The following is a 20,758-nucleotide window of genomic DNA, read 5'->3' as shown; positions in this document are numbered from 1 at the left end:
CTAGGAGCCTGTCTCTTCCTGACCCCCTCACCAGGGGCTGCTGTGGCTGAAGGTCTGGGTTTCCAGCCCCTGGCTGCTCTCTCCCTGTTCTGAGGCTCAGGTCTCCTAAAGCCACAGCAGGTCCTCAGATGGCCTTGCCGTGGCCGTGTCAGCTCCCAGATGCTCCTCTAATCTGCACACCAACAGAACAAGGAAGCTTCATGAAGGAACTGTGGAAACCCTGCCTGTGTGCACATCCCCAGACAGCCAAGAACTCAGAGGGAGGCGATGCTACTGTTTTATTGCAGGAGGTTGGGGGAGGGGGTGGTGTGCTCTGCACACAGGAGCTGTGAGAAGCAAGAAGGAAGGAGGGAGGGCAGCGCCCCCTGCCGAGCAACAAAGGCCTCCTGCCGCCTTCTCTGTCTCCTGGTGCAGGGGTGGGGAGATCTTCCCCAGGGCGGGGGTCACCAGTCCAGGGGTGGGAGCACTACAGGGGTGGAGGTGTGCGTAACAGGTGGCAGGCACAGGCCAGCCTGTATAGACAACTAGGCGTTCTGACAGTTGGATTTCGACAAGGTCATTATGCCCTGCCAAGGCACACTGTAGATCTGGAAAGAGCAGAATGCTTTCTGTGAAAGAAAACAGAAGGAACAATCAGTGTGGGTTACAGTTCAAAGAGGAAGATGCCCAGTCACAGGACATCAGAGTGGGCATGAGGAAGGATGGAGGTGAAACGCTGGGCCCTTACCCACCCCTCTACCAAGCCCTGCTGATCCCAGAGCACTGCGGGACTGGGCAGTGACTGCTCCATCTCTCTCCCAGGTCTCGAACTCCACCAGGTGCCAATGGGCCCCCACTTGGGTCTGCAGGATTCCTGCCCAAGCACAGCCCTGTGAGGAGCAGCCTGTGCAAGGCCTCGGGAGCCCCAAGGGTGCAGGCAGGGGAGGCAGTTCACTGCTCCCAGCCCCTTCCACCTCCAGCACCCAGGCCAGCACTAAGAGGGGCCAGAGGGAAGAACCCAGGGAACTGAAAACTGCAACTCTAAGTGCCCGAGGAGATGATAAGGACAGTGTTGCTCTCCCCTGAGCAGAGACCTCAAAAGAAATCCCGGGTTCTTGTAGAGGCTGGTGTTGGGTGAGTGGGGCAGGGCTGAGGGTTTGGCTGCTAACAGGCCTCTTGTTGTTCTCTCTAATCTGCTCAGTGTGGCCGTGGCTGCAGGCAGGTGCCTGAGGCTGGGATTAGACAGAGCCCTTCTCCCTGCCCAGCACCCAGCCCTGCAGCTGCTTCCTATAGTCCAGCAGGCAACACCCCAAAGCACACAGGGTGGAGCTCCCAGTACCCCCATTTCCAAGCTTAAAGCCCTCTTAGCAAATCAAATTCATCACCCCTTGCCACACCACTCCATCTGCACACACATAGGCATCTAAACTCACACCAACCCTCACCACACGGATCTATGCATGAACCCACATACTTCCTCACACATCTATCCACCCACATGCACACACACAGCTGCAGGTACTTTCTCATACACCATGTGACAAAGCTCCACACATATGTGCACACACATATGCACTCAAACACACACACAGCCATGCATAAACCTCCATACTTCCCCAACACATCCAAACACCCACTGGCATACACTCATGTGCACCTCCCCACACAAACCTATACATGGAAACACGCATGCACCTCCACATGTATACACACTCAGGCACATGCATGCATACCCTCCAGAACATGCGCAACACACACACACACACTCACCCCCCTCTGCAGTGTATGACTGGCCCTGGACCCACATGAGGCACATACCCTCTTCAGGTGTGGCTGGTCGTGGAAGGGACAGTTCTCCAAGTTGGGCTGGTTCTTGGTACATGTGGTTCGGCCCATCTCCACGTCCAAGAAGTAGTTCACCCCGGCTACGATCTACACATGTGAAAGAGCAGGATGCAGGGACAGCACGCTGTCAGTTTCTTATACGCACAGGCACTTCGCTGTGACTGGGTCACTGGGCTTGCCTGGGGCTTCAAGCCTACCTTCATGAGCTGCTCACACTCACTTGCAAGGCACACAGGCCACCTCCTCCTGCCAGCTGGCAGGGATGCCATGCTCCAGGCCTCCCTGGTAACTTGTTTTCTCTGTGCCAATGCCAAGGATTAACTGAATTCTGCTACCTATAACCCAGGGGGCAGGGACCCTGGGTCTATTCTAGGAAGGCTCTCGTGTGATGATGAAGTTTCAGCAAGCTTCCAGTTCCTGGCATTCAGCCCACACAGGATCTCACTCCTGCCACTTAACTCTGAGGTATTTTCTCTAATTTATCAGTAGGAAACAAATGCTTACATACATTGATGTTTTAGGCCAATAAACATTGCTTCCAGCATGCCTGCATTCCAGGTGTGATTCTGGAGGGAGTATTTCTAAAGCGAGTCACACACCTGCATGTCTTACAGCTGCAACTTCAGAAGAAAACGGATCCTTTCCCTGCATGGTGTCATCCCCAGATATGACTTGTCAGAACAGTGGAGAAGCATGGGATGAGGGACCCTGGGACCGGGGTGCTAGACTTTGCCCTGTGGAACCACGTGCAAGTCCTGTGATCCCTCCCATGTCAGTCTGCTCCTCTGTAACACAGGCTCCAGGACCCAACAATCTACAATGCCCCGTGCTTCACTCCAAGTGAGAGAGGTACAGGCCGGCGGGGACCCTACACCAGGGAGAGGGCCCCAGTTGACGGCGGCTTGTCTGACTCCTCTGAATTTCCGAGAGAAGGTGGAGGAGCTCTAAAGACTGGCGGGCCATAGAGCCCTGTGGTCGTTGTGTCACTGTTTGCTGCTCTGCTATGGGACACAGGTCAAGCTGGGCCCGGTAATCCTGCTGAAGCTCCCTCCTGACCTGACCCCCTCCTCCGCTGTGCTGGGTGACTGCTGTCCTCATCTGGCTGAGGTCTCACTCTATGTCAGCTGGCAGAGGCAGGACGATCAGGGGGGCTCCACCCCAGCAGGAATTCAGCAGCCCTGGGCTGTAGGGGGTGGTCAGCCAGCCTGAGGGTGAAGGCCGCTAGCCCTAAGGGGCTGTGTCCAAGGGTGTGACTTGGTGAGGGAAGCAGGGCTCTGCAGGACAAGGAGCCAGGCTCCCATGCGGCCCCTGTGGAGAGGACTCAGGGAGAAGGACCGGCCTCATGGCCTGGATCTCATCCTGAGCAGCACCAAGCGTCAGCACAGTCCCCATCCACACCTGCTGGACCCTGGGGAATGACACGGTCATGGCACAGACACAACACAAAGGCTCCTGCAGTTAAAGGAGGCCGAGGGGACAGGACAGAGCTGGGCTCATGCGCTCAAGGAGGAGGAGCGTCCTTGGACATGAAGGCCATCAGCGGACAGTCAGGGAAAGCTGAATGAGTCTGAGAATTAGATCATAAATGTGTCAGTGCTGATTTTCAAAATGGAATCGTGGTTATGTGAGATATCGCCCTTGTAATTTTAGGAAAGACACATGGAAGCGCTTACTCTCAAAAGAGTCAGGCAAAAAATGCATATACAGTACATATACACACATCCAGATTGACACGCAGAGAGTGAGCTGTGGTACCGAACAGCAAAACGCTAACATTCCCGTTAACATCTGAGGCATCTGGGTGAGGGATGTACAGGGATGCCCTGTACTATTTTTGCAGCTACTCTGTTAAGTCTGAAATTAAGTGAGAATAAAAAGTTAAGAAAAGAAAGTGCTTAAAAATTATTTGGTGAAAGAACCAGGAGGCAGCCAGATGAGGGACTGTTTTTCCCTCTCCTGCGTACTCAGCAGCGCGCCCTCAGCCCCGCGTCCCAGGAGGCCGGGACCGAGCCGCTGGCGCCGGGAAGCAGATCTCAGGCGCTGGGCGCGGACCTGGCGTGTCCGTGCGGTTCCAGGCCAGGCCAGGGTCGGGGCATCCCCGGACACGCCCGCCAAGGGCGCCGGGGTGACAGCCAAGGCCCGGAACGGAGTCCGGGTGAGAAGCCCAGGCGCCGGGGCGGGGGAGCGGCGCGGGGCGGTCGGGGGCTCGGGACCCTGGGGGCGGGACGCACCTGCTTGCGGGCGCGCACCACCTGCAGCGCGCGGCTGTGGTACATGTCGTTGCTGGCCTTGTTGTACTCGCTGACGGCGAAGTCCAGCGCGCGCCGCACGCCTTCCTCCTCCACGCTAGCGTCCATGGGGCCGCCCAACAGGTGCGGCTGCCTCCCGGGACTCGCGCCGGCCGCGGGGCTCACGGCCAGGGCCACGGCCAGGATGGCCAGCAGGAGCAGCGGGGCGCGGAGGGGCCCGGCCATGGTCGGCTCGGACGCGGGACGCGGGCGCAGGCAAGAGACTGAAGCTGCAAGGAGAGAACCCGCAGCGATCCCGAAGCCTTGAGTCTCGCGGGGCCGGCGGCTGCGCTTTTATCCCTTCCGGCCTCCCCCGCCCCTCTTGCCCGCCCAGCTTTTCCTTTTCCGGAACGCCTAGTCCCTCCCCACCTTCCCCGCCCCTCCCGCCCGTCCCTCCCGTCTCCCCGCCTTCCCCGCCCCTCCCGCCTCTCCCCCGTCTCCTCGCCCCTCTCCACGCCTCCTCGCCCCTCCCCACGCCTCTCCGCCCCCTCCCCACGCCTCTCCGCCCCCTCCCCACGCCTCACCCGCTCCTTCCCCTGTCCCCTCCCCGCCTCCCCGCCCCTCCCCACGCCTCCCCCACCCCGTCCCCTGTCCCCTCCCCGCCTCCCCTGCCCCCCAGGCCTCCCTTCCCCTCCCCACGCCTCCCCCGCCCCCTGCACGCCTCCCCCGCCCCTCCCCTGTCCCCTCCCCGCCTCCTCTGCCCCTCCCCCCGCCTCCCTGCTCTTCCCCCGCCTTCCCTTCCCCTCCCCCGACCTCCCCTGCCCCTCCCGCGCCTCCCTTGTCCCTCCCCCGTCCCCTGCCCCTCCCCATCCTTCCCAGTCCTTCCCCATCCTAACCAGTCCTTCCCTGTCCTTCCTCTCCCCCTCCATCCCTCCCCCCTCTCATTCCCCCCTCCCATTCCTACCCCCGCCTCCCCTCTCCCTCCCCTCCTCCCAGCCTCTCCTAGCCTCCCCATTCTTCCCTACCATTCCCTCCCCTCTGCTCTCCCTCCCTGTCTACTCTCTGCCTCCCTGCCTTCTCTGCCCCGCCTATCTTTTCCATTCCTCCCCATACATCCCAGACTCTTCCAGCCTCCCGACTCTAGGCCCCTCCATTCCTCCCCTCTCCAGGCTCTTTCTCCTCTATCCCTTTCCCCTTTCAATTCCCAACACCGGCACCCCAGCCCCTCTTCTCCCTTCTACCCACTCCTGTCCTTGCTCTCAATTCTCCCCTAAGCTCTGCCCCTACTCATCGCCCCTCCCCCATCCCAACCCTCCTCTGTCTTCCCTTTCTACTCTCTCTTGTCCTCTCCCTGTCCCTGTACGTCCTATCCTCTTTCCCCTCTTCTAACGCCACTCCTGGCCCCTCTCCCCCAACCCTTTCCTCACCCACGACCACCTGCACCCCCTCAGCTCCATCTCTCCCCAAAGACCTGTCACTCCTCCCACTCTTGGGTGACCCTGGTTTCCAGAGAGTTGTCAGGGCCTCTGGGCCCTAAAAGCATGCGACCCCTTAGCCTCATTTCCTCAGAAAAGGGAAAAATAGAGGTCTTGGCCTCCCGGAATCCTCAGAGGTCCTGAGCATCCTCGAGCATTTGGTCAAGGTCTGGAAATCACCGAGGCAGAGGTGTGATTCCAGAGGCAGCGGGAGCCTCAGGCTGTGCCCTGTGCTAGGGAACTTTTCAAACAGGAGAATTAATTTGAGTAAAAAAACTCTCGGTTCTCCTTTCACAATTCCTCATTATTCAATAAACAGACTTGTCGCCAGCTTCCTCCTGCACCAGGTGGCCTAGGAGCTAGAGGCAGAGCCTGGGTGACTCAGCCGTGGACATGACATTGCAGGGCTGCTGCCAGACAGAGAGGTGACACCACCCAGGAGCAATTTAAAACTTTCTAGGAGACACCTTTCAAAAAATAAGAAAGAGGCCGGGCGCGGTGGCTCAAGCCTGTAATCCCAGCACTTTGGGAGGCCGAGGCGGGTGGATCACGAGGTCAAGAGATCGAGACCATCCTGGTCAACATGGTGAAACCCCGTCTCTACTAATACAAAAAATTAGCTGGGCACGGTGGCGCGTGCCTGTAATCCCAGCTACTCAGGAGGCTGAGGTAGGAGAATTGCCTGAACCCAGGAGGCGGAGGTTGTGGTGAGCCGAGATTGCGCCATTGCACTCCAGCCTGGGTATCAAGAGCGAAACTCCGTCTCAAAAAAAAAAAAAAAAAAAGAAAAAGAAAAAATAAGAAAGAAACAGGTGAAGGTAATGTTTATAATATTTCTTACTTAACCTAATATATCCAAAATATTATTTAAACACATAAGAAGAATCATTAATAACATAGGTTATTTTCTTTCGGGTGTGGGTACTGAGTCTCTGAAATTCCCTGTGTATTTTTTACACTTAGAGGGGGTGTCAACTGTACTGGCCCCATTTCGAGTGCCCTGTGGCCACATGTGGCTTGTGGCTGTGGCACTGCACAGCCCAGTATTAGGGTGTGTGGGAGGATGGCGAATAGTGATCAATAATTACCATGAGGAAATGAGTCTCCCTGTTGGAAGTGAGAGTATGCCGTAGGGACAGATGGTGCCACTGGACCTGGTCAGGGAATCTCTGTGAGGCTGGAAAGGTACGAAGCCCTGCTGAGACAGGAAACAGCCCCAGGCAGCTGGAACAGCCAGTGCAAAGGCCCTGAGATGGGGCCGGGCATGCCTGCTCCAGGAAGAGGAAGCTCCTGGAGGGGATGTGAGCAGGGAAGGGGACAACCTGGAGTCTCACAGTGACTGTGGGTGGGGCTGCGTGGAAGGTGCAGGGAGACCCTCATGGGGTGTCAGGAGAGGGAGCGGCAGCTGCAGGATGAATGTGGGAGCCCACGGGCCTCTCTTGCTCCTCCCCGCTGAGAGCCATGCTGCCAGCGCTGATCCTCTGTGCACTGCTTGGAAAACTCACCTGATTTTAGAACATTGCTGTGAATGAGGTAGAATTTATGGACAACAAAATGCCTAATATGGGGAATTTCATTAATACATACACCCATGTTACCACTTTATTCAGACCTGTGACATCTGCCTTGCCCCAGACTGGGTGTCCTCCTTCCTCTGCAGCCCACCCTCGTGCCCACCCCGCCCTGGCAGACCCCATCCGGCCCTGTAGACTGCTTTGTCGCCTGTCCTTAGCTTCCCAGGAATGAGTCCTGCAGTCCGAGCCCTGGTGTGTCTTTGTTCTTTGCTCAGCGTGGCTTTCCAGCAGCCCCCGAGTTGCTTCATTGCCAGGATTGTGCTCCTTCTCCCCAGACTGAGGACGTGGACAGCTGGGTACCCTGTGGGCTGTCAGAGCCCCCAGCTCGGCAGGCTGCAGTCCTGGGCTGGAATGTGACTCCAGGAATGGAGAGTGAGGGGGCTCTGAACAGACAGCTGCTCCCCGTGTTCTCTCTACCCCACCCTGCAGGTCTGAAGGTGACCCTGTGGCAAATGCCCTTATGGTGAGGCGGCAGACTTGCCCAGAAACACCCGGAAACCATGGGCCTTTGCAGGGCACCCAGAGGACTCTCCTGGGAGTGGGGGAGGTGAGGGTTGGCCAGCGTCAGCCCCGACCCTCTGTGATCCTTGGGCTCGGCCATGGCTGGGCTGGATCGGCAGGAACTCAACAGTGGAAACAATATTACTGATGGGTTCATGTTCAGTGTTAGAATTGGGGACCTTGTTACCCGAGGCCCAGTGGTCTTCTCACCCCACTGTGAATCCAGCACCCCTAGAAAAGCCGTATACCCCACCAGACACAGCAGGTGTCCCAGGCATGGTGTTTACTGCTGGGAGAGGGAGGGAAGGTCTTCAAACAGGGCTGCACATGATGCCTCCTAGTTAAACAGAAAAGTGGGGAGAGATCCCCAGACAGGGAAAGAGAGGGAAGTCCCTGGCCAGGTGCTTGTGAGCAGAATGGTCACCTCCCAAGTGTGGGAGTTGGGTCTCCTCTGTAGCTCCCACCTTCCCTGGCCACTGGGGCTGGAGTCTCAGGAGGATGTGTTGTGCAGAGGGTAAGCTGAAAGACACACAAATCCCTTGTCTTTTGTCATTAGGAGGGAGGTGTAGGTCACTCAGATAGCAGGACCATGGTGGTGGGTGGAGTGTGGGGTGGGAGCTGGAATGCTGGCCTGTTTCCTGTGTGTGATGCCACCGCCGGTGGTCATCCTCTGTCAGGACGCTGGCACATGCTGCAGGCTTGGTCAGCAACCTCTCTAATCCTTCTAGGACAGACATCAGTGTAGGGTGCTGTCAGGAGCTGCAGGAGCCATGTCCAGTGTGCTGTAACAGGAAGTGAAAGGTTACAGTCGCTGGGCAGCTGCTCCTGATATATGGTGACCTTGAGCAAATGCTTTCCCTTTTCTGTGGTCATGCATCTGGAGAGGTGGGCTGCCTTGTAAACTGTGGTGTCTGGGCATCGGTGGTGATATTTAAACACGATTAAAAGTGACAGAGCAGCCTATAGCTTCAAAGATGTGCTAGCAGAGACACAGACCCAGGAGAGCCTGGAACCTCCAGCAGCCAGGTAACCTGGAGGAGTCCAGCTGCCCAGGAGGGGGCATGTTTCCCTTCTGCCAGGTGATGAAAGAGAAAGCCGTGTTCTCCCAGGCTGCCTTTTTGACTACTAATCCCATGATCTGAATTAGTAGAGTGAGAAATTAGGTGAATGGCAGAAATTCTCTATAATAGATAAGCAATAATAACACTAAACAATGCTATAATAAATAAATGACCAAACGTATAAACATCACCTAAAGGTACAAGTGGTTAAATCCAGTTGGCCAAGAGTTGAGATTCTGCATTTTGGATTTTGAGCAATTAGCACTTGGTGTCTACAGTAGGAGCTTGGACTGAGCAGCCACAGGATTTGGTAGCTTCTCAGAGACGAAGTCCAGGAGCCTTCTTTATGGAGTGCCTGGAGTTCTCTGGGGTCAAGCCTGTCCCTTACACACAGCCTCCCTCCTTCTCACCTCCCTATCCCCAGTGATGAAGGATGGAGGACATGCAGATGCTTCTAGACCATAGGCCAAAGTTGGTAACACATTTGGCTCCAGTAGAGATGATGCCACGCCATTGGGAAACTGATACACATGGAAAAGCCTGCTGGCAGCCTTGCAGACAGAGGCTAGAGGAGCAGAACCCAGTGTCTGTGGTCTGTTTCGCACCTCATGGGGCAATGAGAATCCTTCGGACATTTCTGCTCAGGGACCGATGTGTGCATGGCGCTCATCATTTTGGATTACAAGGCTAACATTTATTTTCTCAAGGAGTGCATCCACCAGAACAGAGGCAGTGACAGAAACCACATCTGAGTGGAAGGGACACAGAGAGGCCTCCAGGGACACAGGCTACCGGCTGGTGCTTCGGGGGTTCTCCCTGACTCCCTGGGGCTCAGCTTGCAGAGGCCTGGCCATGAGGAAAGCAGATGGCTCTGAGGGGTTTGAGCAATCCCCTTGGCATCTCTGAGTGGTCAGTTTCCTTTCTAGATCCACGTTCTTATAACACTCCCCGCTTAGTGTTTCTGCAACCTTGAATATTAGTTCCTTTAGCAGAGTTCAGTGATCTGGAAGAGTGGTTCCTTTTCCTGCCCAGGATCCTGCTACACTGGCTCACTGGGTGCCGGAGCTGGAGCCCTAGGCCCCGGCTGCATCTTGTCAGAACCCTGCTAGGTGAGTTTAGCCAGCAGTCCTTTCCTTTGATGTCTGCTTACTAACTTTCCACCTGTCAACACCACCCCCCCCACGCTGTGTTCCTTGGCTGAAAATCCCACTTCTTCTTCTTGTGTTCAGGGTTATTGCAATAGCGTTGACCCCTACTGTGACAGTCTTGAATAAGTCTTCCTTACCATTTTATTAAGTGTCTACAGAATCTATTTTTAACAGTAGAAGCCAGTCAGGACACAACTCTGTCCTACCAGAAAATCCTGTTTCCAGATAAGAGTAAAAGATTTGGGAGACTAGAAGAATGGGAGAGTGCGGATGGAGGGGCGGGGGATGGGAAAGGTGGGGCTGTGGGGGTGTGGCATGCGTTTCCCCCTGATATTTTATTATGAAAATATTTAAACATTCATCAAAGAGTAATTATTCAGCAAACACCTATCTACCCCCCACCGTGATTCTGTCATTAATATTAGACTTTACTTTTTTCTCACCTGTCTACTGCTCTGTCCCTCTAAGCATCCTCAATCTGTCGTTTTAAAAGTGCATTTTATAGTAGGTTGCAGACATTAGTATACTCCACTCCTAAACACGTGTTAGTATGCATATCATTAACTAGAACTCATCATTTATTTATACCCTTTTCATTTGTTATGAAATTCACCTACAGTGAAATGCACAAATCTGATGCGTGCATTCACTAAATTTTGGCAAAGTCACACGCTGTCGGATACAGAGCATGATCACCCCCCAGAAAGTTCCCTCGTCCCCTTTTCCAGTCAGTTGGGGGCCTCACTCCTGAGACAGCCACTGCACCAAGGCTTTATTCACTGTTGATGAGTTTTGTTTGTTGCAGAAGTGCATGCAGTCAGATTTTTACATCAAGTAGACCTTTATGCTTACCGTTTTTCACTCAGCATGATGTTTTTGAGATGTATCCACATTAAACTGTGGATTCAGACATCAGTCTTCGATTGCCGCATGTGAGGCTGCTGATACTCTCGGCAGCCCTGGATTGTAGACAGTCTTTGCCGTAGTGAGGAGGCAGCTCTTGAGCAGGAAAAGTTTTTGCCTTTCTACTGCCCTGCCTTATCCCCACTCTCCCTGCTCCCTTTCCTTCATCTCTCTCTTTCTCCTAAGGTTACTTTGACTTTTTGCTCCAAGCAGAATCTAGAAGGGGGAAAATGTGTCACCATCAATGGAGCAAAATCCGATTTTCTTTTTTTTTTTTTTTTTTTTTGAGACGGAGTCTCGCTCTTGTTACCCAGGCTGGAGTGCAATGGCACGATCTCGGCTCACCGCAACCTCCGCCTCCTGGGTTCAGGCAATTCTCCTGCCTCAGCCTCCTGAGTAGCTGGGATTACAGGCACGCGCCACCGTGCCCAGCTAATTTTTTTGTATTAATAGAGACGGGGTTTCACAATGTTGACCAGGATAGTCTCGATCTCTCGACCTCGTGATCCACCCGCCTCGGCCTCCCAAAGTGCTGGGATTACAGGCTTGAGCCACCGCGCCCGGCCCAAAATCCGATTTTCTAAGACAATGAACAGATTTCTCCAACTCTTCTCATATTTGAAAATGAAAGTTCTGAGGCAGGAGAATTGCTTGAACCCAGAAGGCGGAGGTTGTGGTGAGCTGAGATCGCGCCATTGCACTCCAGCCTGGGTAACAAGAGCAAAACTCGGTCTCAAAAAAAAAAAAAAAAAAAAAAAAATGAAAGTTCTTGGGGCCGGGCGCGGTGGCTCACGCCTGTAATCCCAGCACTTTGGGAGGCCGAGGCGGGCGGATCACGAGGTCAAGAGATCGAGACCATCCCGGTCAACATGGTGAAACCCCGTCTCTACTAAAAATACAAAAAATTAGCTGGGCACGGTGGCGCTTGCCTGTAATCCCAGCTACTCAGGAGGCTGAGGCAGGAGAATTGCCTGAACCCGGGAGGCGGAGGTTGCGGTGAGCCGAGATCGCGCCATTGCACTCCAGCCTGGGTAACAAGAGCGAAACTCCGTCTCAAAAAAAAAAAAAAAAAGAAAGAAAATGAAAGTTCTTACATTTTTAGAATCAAATTAGTACATGCTCCTTATAAAAACGAATAAGAAAGTGAATACACGTGTAAGAAAAATAAGTGACATGTATGCATGTGAATTTGTGTGCACATGCTTTTGTGCATGTGCCTGCGTGTGTACACATGTGTACATGAGTGCATGTGTCCATTTTCACCAAACTGAGATCATGTGGTGATTATAATTTCATGTTGCTTTTCTATTTAACTTTTACTATGTCATGAACATTTTTCATGTTGTTAAATTGTCTTTGAAAGTTTTATTTCCTATTCTGAGTATACCATAGTTCAGTTTTAATTTTTTTTCTTTTTTTTTTTTTTGCTAATGGTAGATTTTTAGGCTATTTCAGTTTTTTTTTTCTAGAATGAATAGTTCTGTGATACACAGAACTGTATTTCTTTCTTTTATAGAAAGAAAATATTGATGCATAGGTTGTTTTCTTTCTAAAGAGGTGAAAATTTTGAGTCCGGGGCTACAAAGTCTTTTTTTAGAATCTTGAAAAAGGATTGCCAATAGCTCTTCAGAGAGTTCAGAGAGATACACGTGCCTCAGTCAGGTCCAGCTAGCCACGAGGCAGTTCTAGTGGTCAACTGCAGCATTCTGCGCTTTCTCTTAGATGTGAATGTTGGTTGAGTGTAACTGTCCTCAGTTGTCATCCTGGGTCTGAGACCATGGGTGGTCCCACCTAAGGGCAGTGCTGTCTTTTCTAGTCAACATTTGCACCTGAATCACATCATGGTAGACCCATCTTGTTCTTACTGATCCTTTATAAAATGTGTTACCAATTCCAAGTGCATGCTATTCGTTTTTTCACTTAGTTGAGTAAATATTCCTTGAACACCTATGATGTGAGATTCTGACGTTAATGAAGGAAAAGTTCAGTTCGTGCCATCAAGAAGTCCTGGGTCTGTGAAGAGAAAGACATCTAAATGGAGATTTCAACATAGCGTGGTGCAGGTCATCACAGGACACTGAAAGCATGTAGCCAGTGCTACGGCTCCAACCCCGGGGGTCTCCCGAGGCACATCTGGGGGTTTAACAGCAACTGTGCACCCACGTCTCCCACATGGATGTCTGCAGCACAAACCCCTGATGAACCTCCAAGCCCATCTCAGTGCCCTTCTCTTGGATGGCTCCAGACACCTGAGACCACCCAGGCCTTAAGCTGCACATGGGGTCCACCCCTCCACCTCCCTCACTCCTGGCCTCTCCTGCTCAGTAAGGGCTGCTCCACCTTTCTGGTTGCTCAAGCCAAAACTTAGAATCCACCTTTCCCAACTTCTCTTCTTCCCACATCTGATTTATCAGGGAATCCTGCTGGTTCCACCTTCAAAATGTCCAGAATCTGTTCACTGCCTCTACTTCATGGCCACCACTGGGCCAGACCACCGCCAGCTGTAGGCAGCTCCTGACGGATAGCCCAGCAGCCCATGCTCACCTCTGAAGCCCAGGGCTCCTTTAACAACCTAAATCGAATCATACCACTCTTCTGTTCAAAATTCTCAGACCACACATGGCTCTTGAGCACTGAGATGTGGCTGGCACATTTGTGATTTTATTGAATATTCGTTAGCTTAAGTTTAAAATAGCCATATGAGGTCTGTGGCTGCTATGCTGAATGGTGAAGTTCTAATGGTTTCCATCTCACTCAGAGTAAAAGCCAAATACCTCCCAGTGGGTCCACAAAGCCCTCATGATGTGCCTGCCATATTCTGACCTCCTCTCTTTTTTTTTTTTGAGACAGAGTCTTGCTCTGTCGCTAGGCGCCAGGCTGGAGTGCAGTGGTGCAATCTCAGCTCACTGCAGTCTCCGCCTCCTGGGTTCAAACAATTCTCCTGCCTCAGCCTCCCATGAAGCTGGGACCACAGGCGCGCACCACCACGCCCAGCTAATTTTTGTATTTGTTTTAGTAGAGACAGGGTTTCACCATGTTGGCCAGGATGGTCTCAATCTCTTGACCTTATGATCTGCCCACCTTGGCCTCCAAAGTGCTGGGATTACAGGCGTGAGCCACCGCGCCCGGCCTCCTCTCTTACTGCTCTTCTTGCTCCTTCTGGAAGGTACAAAGCTTCCTCAGGCCTTTGCACTCACCGACTCCTATTCCCTCAGATCCGTGGTTCTCTTCCTTACCTCCTTCACTCTTTTTATAAAGCTCAGCCTCAAAACAAGGAAACATAGCACCAGTGGAAGTAGCACCGAAAGTCTCCAATGTCAAGCAGGTACTTATTAATTTATATCTAATTTAGCCAGGAAGAAGGATTTTATGAAAAGTAGAATGAGTGTTAGCTTGAGTCCCCTCCTAGACCGTGACTCTTTGCCTGTGGGGGTCCCTAAGTGGGTCAAACACCCTTGACCACAACAGTATAACACCTGCATGCTTGTGACAGGAGCAGTGGTGGCCACGTGCCTGGGCACAAAGCACTTGTGGTGATTTTCAAGGTAAAGAGGAAGTAAGTGGAAAATAGCTATTTGAGAAGGCTGAAATATGGGTCAAAGAAAACAGTATAAAATTAAAACATAGAGAAATTTTATCTGCGGGAAGAAAATGAATGTAGCATGCTAACATACGTGTCCAGTGCATTAACCTGGTTCAGATTAGCTTGCAGGAGTGAAAGAAAAATAAATGATAAAAATGAAAAATGTTATTTTACCATCATTTCTTCCTTCTCTAATGCTCTTGTTTTCTTCATGGGGAGCTAATTTTTGACTTACATTGTTTTCCTTCTTGAAGAACAACACCCACGAGTGACTCATAGGCAAGTTTGAGAAGCACTGTGTCAGGTGCCTGAGGCATGGCACTTGGTCATAAAGACTGGTAGAGAAAAATAATTCTGTTCCCTAAATTGCAGTTGTGGTAACTACAGGGACAGAATTCTGGAACAACAAGACATGGGTGGTTGGGATCCTTGCAATGTCCTTTGCTTGAGAAAGAAATGTGGTAGCAGAGTGTTCCAGACTGCATTTCTTATTTTTACCTTTTGAGACAGGATCTCACTCTGTCACCCAGGCTGGAGTGTAATGGGACCATCTCAACTCACTGCAGTCTCTACCTCCAGAACTCCAGTGATCCTCCCGCCTCAGCCTCCTGAGTAGCTGGGACTACAAGTTCACACCATCTTATCCAGCTGATTTTGTATTTTTTTGTAGAGAAGGGGTTTTTGCCATGTTGCCCAAGCTGCTCTCAGACTCCTAGGCTCAAGCAATTCACCTGCCTCAAAGTGCTGGGATTATAGGCGGGAGCCACCATGCCTGGACCCAAGACTGTATTTTGAAAGATTTCTAATTTACAGAAAAGTTGCAAAAAGAGATGGTCAGTTTTATTTGTCATCTTGGGTAGACTATAGTTCCCAGGTTTTCAGTCAAACATTAATGTAAGTGTTGTCATGAAAGTAGTTTGCAGAGTGATTAAAGTTAATAGTCAGCTGAGTTTAAGGAAGGGAGATTATCATAGATGACCTGGGTGGACTTGATACAATCAGTCCAAAGCCCCTAAAAACAGAACTCAGTTTCCCCAAGGAAGAAGAAATTGTGACTGTGGACAGCAGTGTCAGCTTGTGCCTGAGAGCCTCTGCTGCCCTTCCTCAGAACCAGCCTTTTATTTCCTGCCAGCTACTACCACTGTATGAACCAATGGCTTACAATACAGGCGTGCCTTGGAGATATTGCAGGTTCTCTTTTAGACCACCACAACAAAGTGAATTTTACAATAAAGTGAGTCACACATACTTTTTCAAGTACATGTAATAGTTATGTTTATACTATAGTCTATGAAGTTTGAAATAACATTATGTCTAAAAACTATATATATATATATATCCCTTTTTTAAAAAAGTACTTCATTGCTAAAAAATGCTAACAATTGTCCAAGCCTTCAGTGAGTTATAATCTTTCTGCTGGTGGGCAGACTTCCTTCAATCCAATAGCTGCTAACTGATCAGAGTGGTGGTTGTGAAGGTTGAGGCTGTGGCAATTTCTTAAGATAAGACAACAGTGAAGTTTGGCACATTGATTGACTCTCCCTTTCACCAAAGATTTCTCTGTAGGCCCAGCGCAGTGGGTCATGCCTGTAATCTCAGCACTTTGGGAGGCTGAGGGATTGCGGATCACCTGAAGTCAGGAGTTCGAGACCACCGTGGTCAACACGGCATGGCAAAACCCCTGTCTCTACCCAAAATACAAAAAAACAAAACAAAAATTAGCCAGGCATGATGACACAGGCCTGTAGCCCCAGCTACTTGGGAAGCCACGGCGGGAGAATCGCTTGAACCTGGGAGGGGGAGATTGTAGTGAGCTAAGATCGTGCCACTGCACTCCTGTCTGGGTGACAGAACAAGACTCTGTCTCAAACAAAAAAAAAAAAGAAAAAGAAAAAAGAAAAATTTCTCTGTAGCATGAGATGCTGTTTGATAGCATTTTCCCCACAATAGAAATTCTTTCAAAATTGGAGTCAGTCCTCTCAAACCTTGTCACTGCTTTATCATCCAGGTTTTTATAATATTTTAAATCCTTTGTTGTCATCTCGACAATGTGCACAGCATCTTCACCAGGAGTCGATTCCATCTCAAAAAACGGCTCTCTTTGCTCATCCATGGGAAGCAGCTCCTCATCTGCACAAGTGTTATCATAAGATTGCAGCAATTCAGTCTCATCTCAGGGGCCACTTTTTAAAAAATTATTCTTTATTTTTATTATTTCAATAGCTTTTGGAATACGAGAAGTTTTTGGTTGAATGAATGAATGAATGGATTGATGAATTATACAGTCATATTGTTATAAAACAATTCATGGATGAATTATATAGTGGTGATTTCTGAGATTTTAGTGCACCCATCACCTGAGTAGTGTATATTGTACCCAATATATAGTTTTTTATCCTTCACTCCCCATTCCAGCATCCCATTTCTGAGTCTCCAAAGTCCATCATATCACTCCTTATGATTTTGTGTACCCATAGCTTAGCTTCCATTTATGAGTTAGAACATGCAGTATTTGATTTTCTTTTTCTAACTTACTTCACTTAGATTAATGGCCTCCAGCTCTATCAAAGTTGCTGCGAAAGACATGATTTCATTCTTTTTTATGGCTGAGTAGTATTCTATGGTTTATATATACCACATTTTCTTTATCCACTCATTGGTCAATGGGTACTTAGGTTGGTTCCATATCTTTGCAATTATTAATTGTTCATTTCTTTTTTTTTTTTTTTTGAGACAGAATCTCACTCTCTTGCTTAGGCTGGAGGGTGGTGGCATGATCTTGGCTTACTGCAAATCTCTGCCTCCCGGATTCAAGTGATTCTCTTGCCGCAGCCTCCCAAATAGTTGGGACTACAGGTGTGAACCACCACACCCAGATAATTTTTGTATTTTTAGTAGAGACGGGGTTTTACCATATTGGTCAGGCTGGTCTTGAACTCCTGACCTCATGATCCACCTCGGCCTCCCAAAGTGCTGGGATTGCAGGTGTGAGCCACCATGCCCGGCCCTAATTGTACATTTCTAATTCTAGTTCTCTTTCTCTTTCTACCACATCTGTAATTACTTCCTCTGCTGAAGTCTTGAGTCCCACAAAGTCATTTATGAGTGTTGGAATCGACTTTTTCCAAACTACTGCTAATATTGATATTTTGACACCCTCCCATAAATCACAAATATTCTTAATAGCATCTAGAATGGCAAATCCTTTCCAGAAGATTTTCAGTTTACTTTTCCTTGATCCAGCAGAGTAATTTCTGTCTGTGCCTGCTGTAGCCATATTAAATGGATCTCTTAAATGATAAAATATGAAAATAAAAATTACTCCAGGATCTATGTGCTGCAGAATGGATGTTGTGTTAGCAGGCATGAAAACAAAGTTAATCTCCTTGTACATTTCCATTGGAGCTCTTGGATAACCAGGTGCATTGTCAATGAGCAGTGATTTTTTAAAGGATATGGTTTTTTTTTTTGAGCAGTAGGTCTCAAAAGTGGGCTTAAAATACTCAGTAAACTATGCTGTGAACAGAAATGCTATCACCCAGGCTTCATTGTTTTATCTGTAGAGCATAGATTTATCATAATTAGTAAGGGTGTGGGTAACACCCTTCATGGGCACTGAGGAAGGAGAACCGTCCAGACCCCAGACACAACTAGTGCCTGAAGAATGTCTTAGTTTACAGTGTTATTGCTCAGCTGTTTCCTTTATATAATCCTGCATATATAATCATATATTAGTTTATAGAATTAGTGCTTGAAGTATAACTTACTGCTTACATATATCTAGTTTACATAATCATACTTAATACTTATATCTACTTAGTTCTATACAATTTTTCTATATAATCACATGGGTATTGTAGTCGGAGCTGTAGTGACACATTTAGTGCTGATTTATAGAATCCTTCTATATAACCATATAGTAGGTTGTAGTAGGAGGAATGCCTAGAGCAGTCACAGAATAGAAGCAATACATGGGAAAACAGCCAGACCAGGACAAGAACCAAGGATCCAGGCGGTGGCGTCCTGCCTGAAAGGGCATACGCTGTATGGCAGGCTTGGAGCAAGAGCCTCTCCTCCTGATAAAGGAGTTGTAGTGCCTTGCATCCAGTTCCTGTGGAAAGTAGGCCTCAGGCCTGAGATCCTGGAAATAAGCCCTCTGGTGTGCCCAGTCACGGCGGCTGTACACCCTGTCAGTCTTTTCTCACTTCTGTGCTAGCTCAAATCATCCTCCCATAAATATCTTAAGAGAAGAGCACAAGTCTGTCAGCTCCCACTGCATTAAGCTTGCAGTATCCTTCTATTAGAAATCCTTTGAAGTCTCTAGCCCCCAGATAAGAAGTGTGGTGCACGACACCTGTTGCACACAGCCCACCTCCTTGCCTCAGTGACCTAATGGGGGTGGACCCCTTTTCTGTAGACTACCCTCTACTACTGTGCACAGCACAGTCCCCCCGCTGCACACGGCCCACCTCTCTGTCCAGGTGACATAATGGGGTGGTCCCCTCGCTTGAAACTCACGTAATTATGTATGCCCTATTACTAAGCCTATAGATGATGACCTCACTCATGACCCTGCCCCCTGCTTGTACCTAATAAATACAGATGCTCTTGGGCATTTGGGGGCTGCCGCTGATCTCCGCTCACAGGTAGTGTGGCCCCCACCCCCGGAGTCCAGATGCTCTTCACCAGTTCTTCAGTGTCCTGTCTCTTTACCTCTTGAATCCTGCACCTCAACACAGCATAAGGGACATCCCACGACCCTGTGGGGCCTCCACAGCCCTACAAAGGGTGGTAGGATTTTTGAAGTGGTAAATGAGCATTGGCTTCAACGTAAAGTCACCAGTTGCATTAGCTCCTAACAAGAGAGTCAGCTTATTCTTTGAAGCTTTCAAAACAGGTATTGACTCTTCCTCTCTAGCTATGAAAGAAGGTGGTAACTTCTTTCAATAGAAGGCTGGTTCTTCTACATTGAAACTCTGTTGTTCAGTGTAGACAACTTCACCAATGATCTTAGCTAGACCTTCCGGATAGCTTGCTGCAGCGTCTGCATCGGCACCTGCTGCTGCACTGTGCACTTTTACATTACGGAGATGGTTTCTGTTCTTAAACCTCATAAGCCACTCTCTGCTAGCTTCAAACTTCTGCAGCTTTCTAACCTTTCCCGGCCTTCATAGAGGAGAGTTAGGTTTTTATTTGAAGTTAGGCTTTGGCTAAACAGAATGTTGTGGTTGATCTTCTATTCATACCATTCAAACTTTCTCCATATTGGAAATAACATTATTTCAGTTTTTTTGAGACAGGGTCCTGTTTTGTCACCTAGGCTGGAGTGCAGTGGTGCCACCACAGCTCACTGCAACTTGGAACTCCTGTGCTCAACCCTACTGCCTTGACTTCGTGAGCAGCTGGGACTACAGACGCACACCACTGTGCCTGGCTAATTGCTTTTATTTTTTGTAGAGACAAAGTTTCACTTTGCTGTCCAGTTTGGTCTTGAACTCCTGGACTTACGTGATCCTCCTGCCTCAGCCTCCTAAAATGCTGTCTCTGTCACTCAGGCTGGAGTGCAATGGCTCCATCTCAGCTCACTGCAACCTCCGTCTCCTAAGCAATTCTCCTGCCTCAGCCTCCTGAGTAGCTGGGATTACAGGCGTGAGCCACCACACTCAGCTAATTTTTGTTATTTTCAATAGAGATGCGGTTTCACCATGTTGGCTAGGCTGGTCTTGACCTCCTGATCTTAAGTGATCCACCCACCTCGGCCTCCTAAAGTGCTGGGATTACAGGCGTGAGCCACAGTGCCTGGCCTAATTGGCCTAATTTTAATATTGTGTCTCAGAGAATAGAGAGGCCCAAGGAAGGGGAGAGAGATGGGGGAATGGTTGGTCAGTCAGGAGATGTACGACACATAGGTTAAGTGTGCCCTCTTATGTGTGTGTGGCTCAAGGCACCCCAAAACAATTGCAATAGTAACATCAAACATCACTGATTACAGATCATTTTAGCAGATATAATCATGACAAAATGTCGGAAATATTGTGAGAATTACGAAAGCGTAACACAGACACATAAAGTGAGCACATGCTCTTGGAAAAATGGCGCCAATAGAATTGCTTCTGCCTGGGTTGCCACAACTTCTAATTTGTAAAAAATGCAATGTCAGCAAAAAAAATAATAAAATAAAATATACCCATGTATCTCTTAATATATCTTTCTTACTAGGTCTGTAAGTTGGTATATGGCATTAATCCGACTTACACATGGATTAATACCACAAACCAACTTACAGACCCAGTAAGAGAGAGGTTGAACCCTGAGTGATACACATCCATATGCCAACTTTAGCATTTGCTTATGTCTCTTATTCCATATATACATGCATGTATTATAAATATATATATACTTATATATATGCACACACATATACATATTAGGGTGTAAGTTGTAGATATTATGGCCTTTTA

The 20,758-nt window shown here is 49.6% G+C and overlaps 1 protein-coding gene across 1 annotated transcript; it reads right to left on the bottom strand.

The window, feature by feature from the left end:
* Window positions 1-263: 263 nt before the first annotated feature.
* CST3 (cystatin C) lies at window positions 264-4,376 on the bottom strand. The gene is made up of 3 exons (XM_012438548.3): window positions 4,056-4,376; window positions 1,798-1,911; window positions 264-608 (listed from the first exon to the last, which is right to left on the bottom strand). The coding sequence occupies exons 1-3, from the start codon at window positions 4,296-4,298 to the stop codon at window positions 525-527; spliced, it is 441 nt and encodes a 146-aa protein (XP_012293971.1). The 5' UTR covers window positions 4,299-4,376; the 3' UTR covers window positions 264-524.
* Window positions 4,377-20,758: the final 16,382 nt, after the last annotated feature.

Source organism: Aotus nancymaae, unplaced genomic scaffold (genome assembly GCF_030222135.1).
Source record: "Aotus nancymaae isolate 86718 unplaced genomic scaffold, 86718_ANA_hifiasm-v0.15.2.pri h1tg000001l, whole genome shotgun sequence".
NCBI classification, from domain to species: domain Eukaryota; kingdom Metazoa; phylum Chordata; class Mammalia; order Primates; family Aotidae; genus Aotus; species Aotus nancymaae.
The sequence above is the reverse complement of the archived record's forward strand: the minus strand, read 5'-3'. Positions and strand labels throughout refer to the sequence as shown.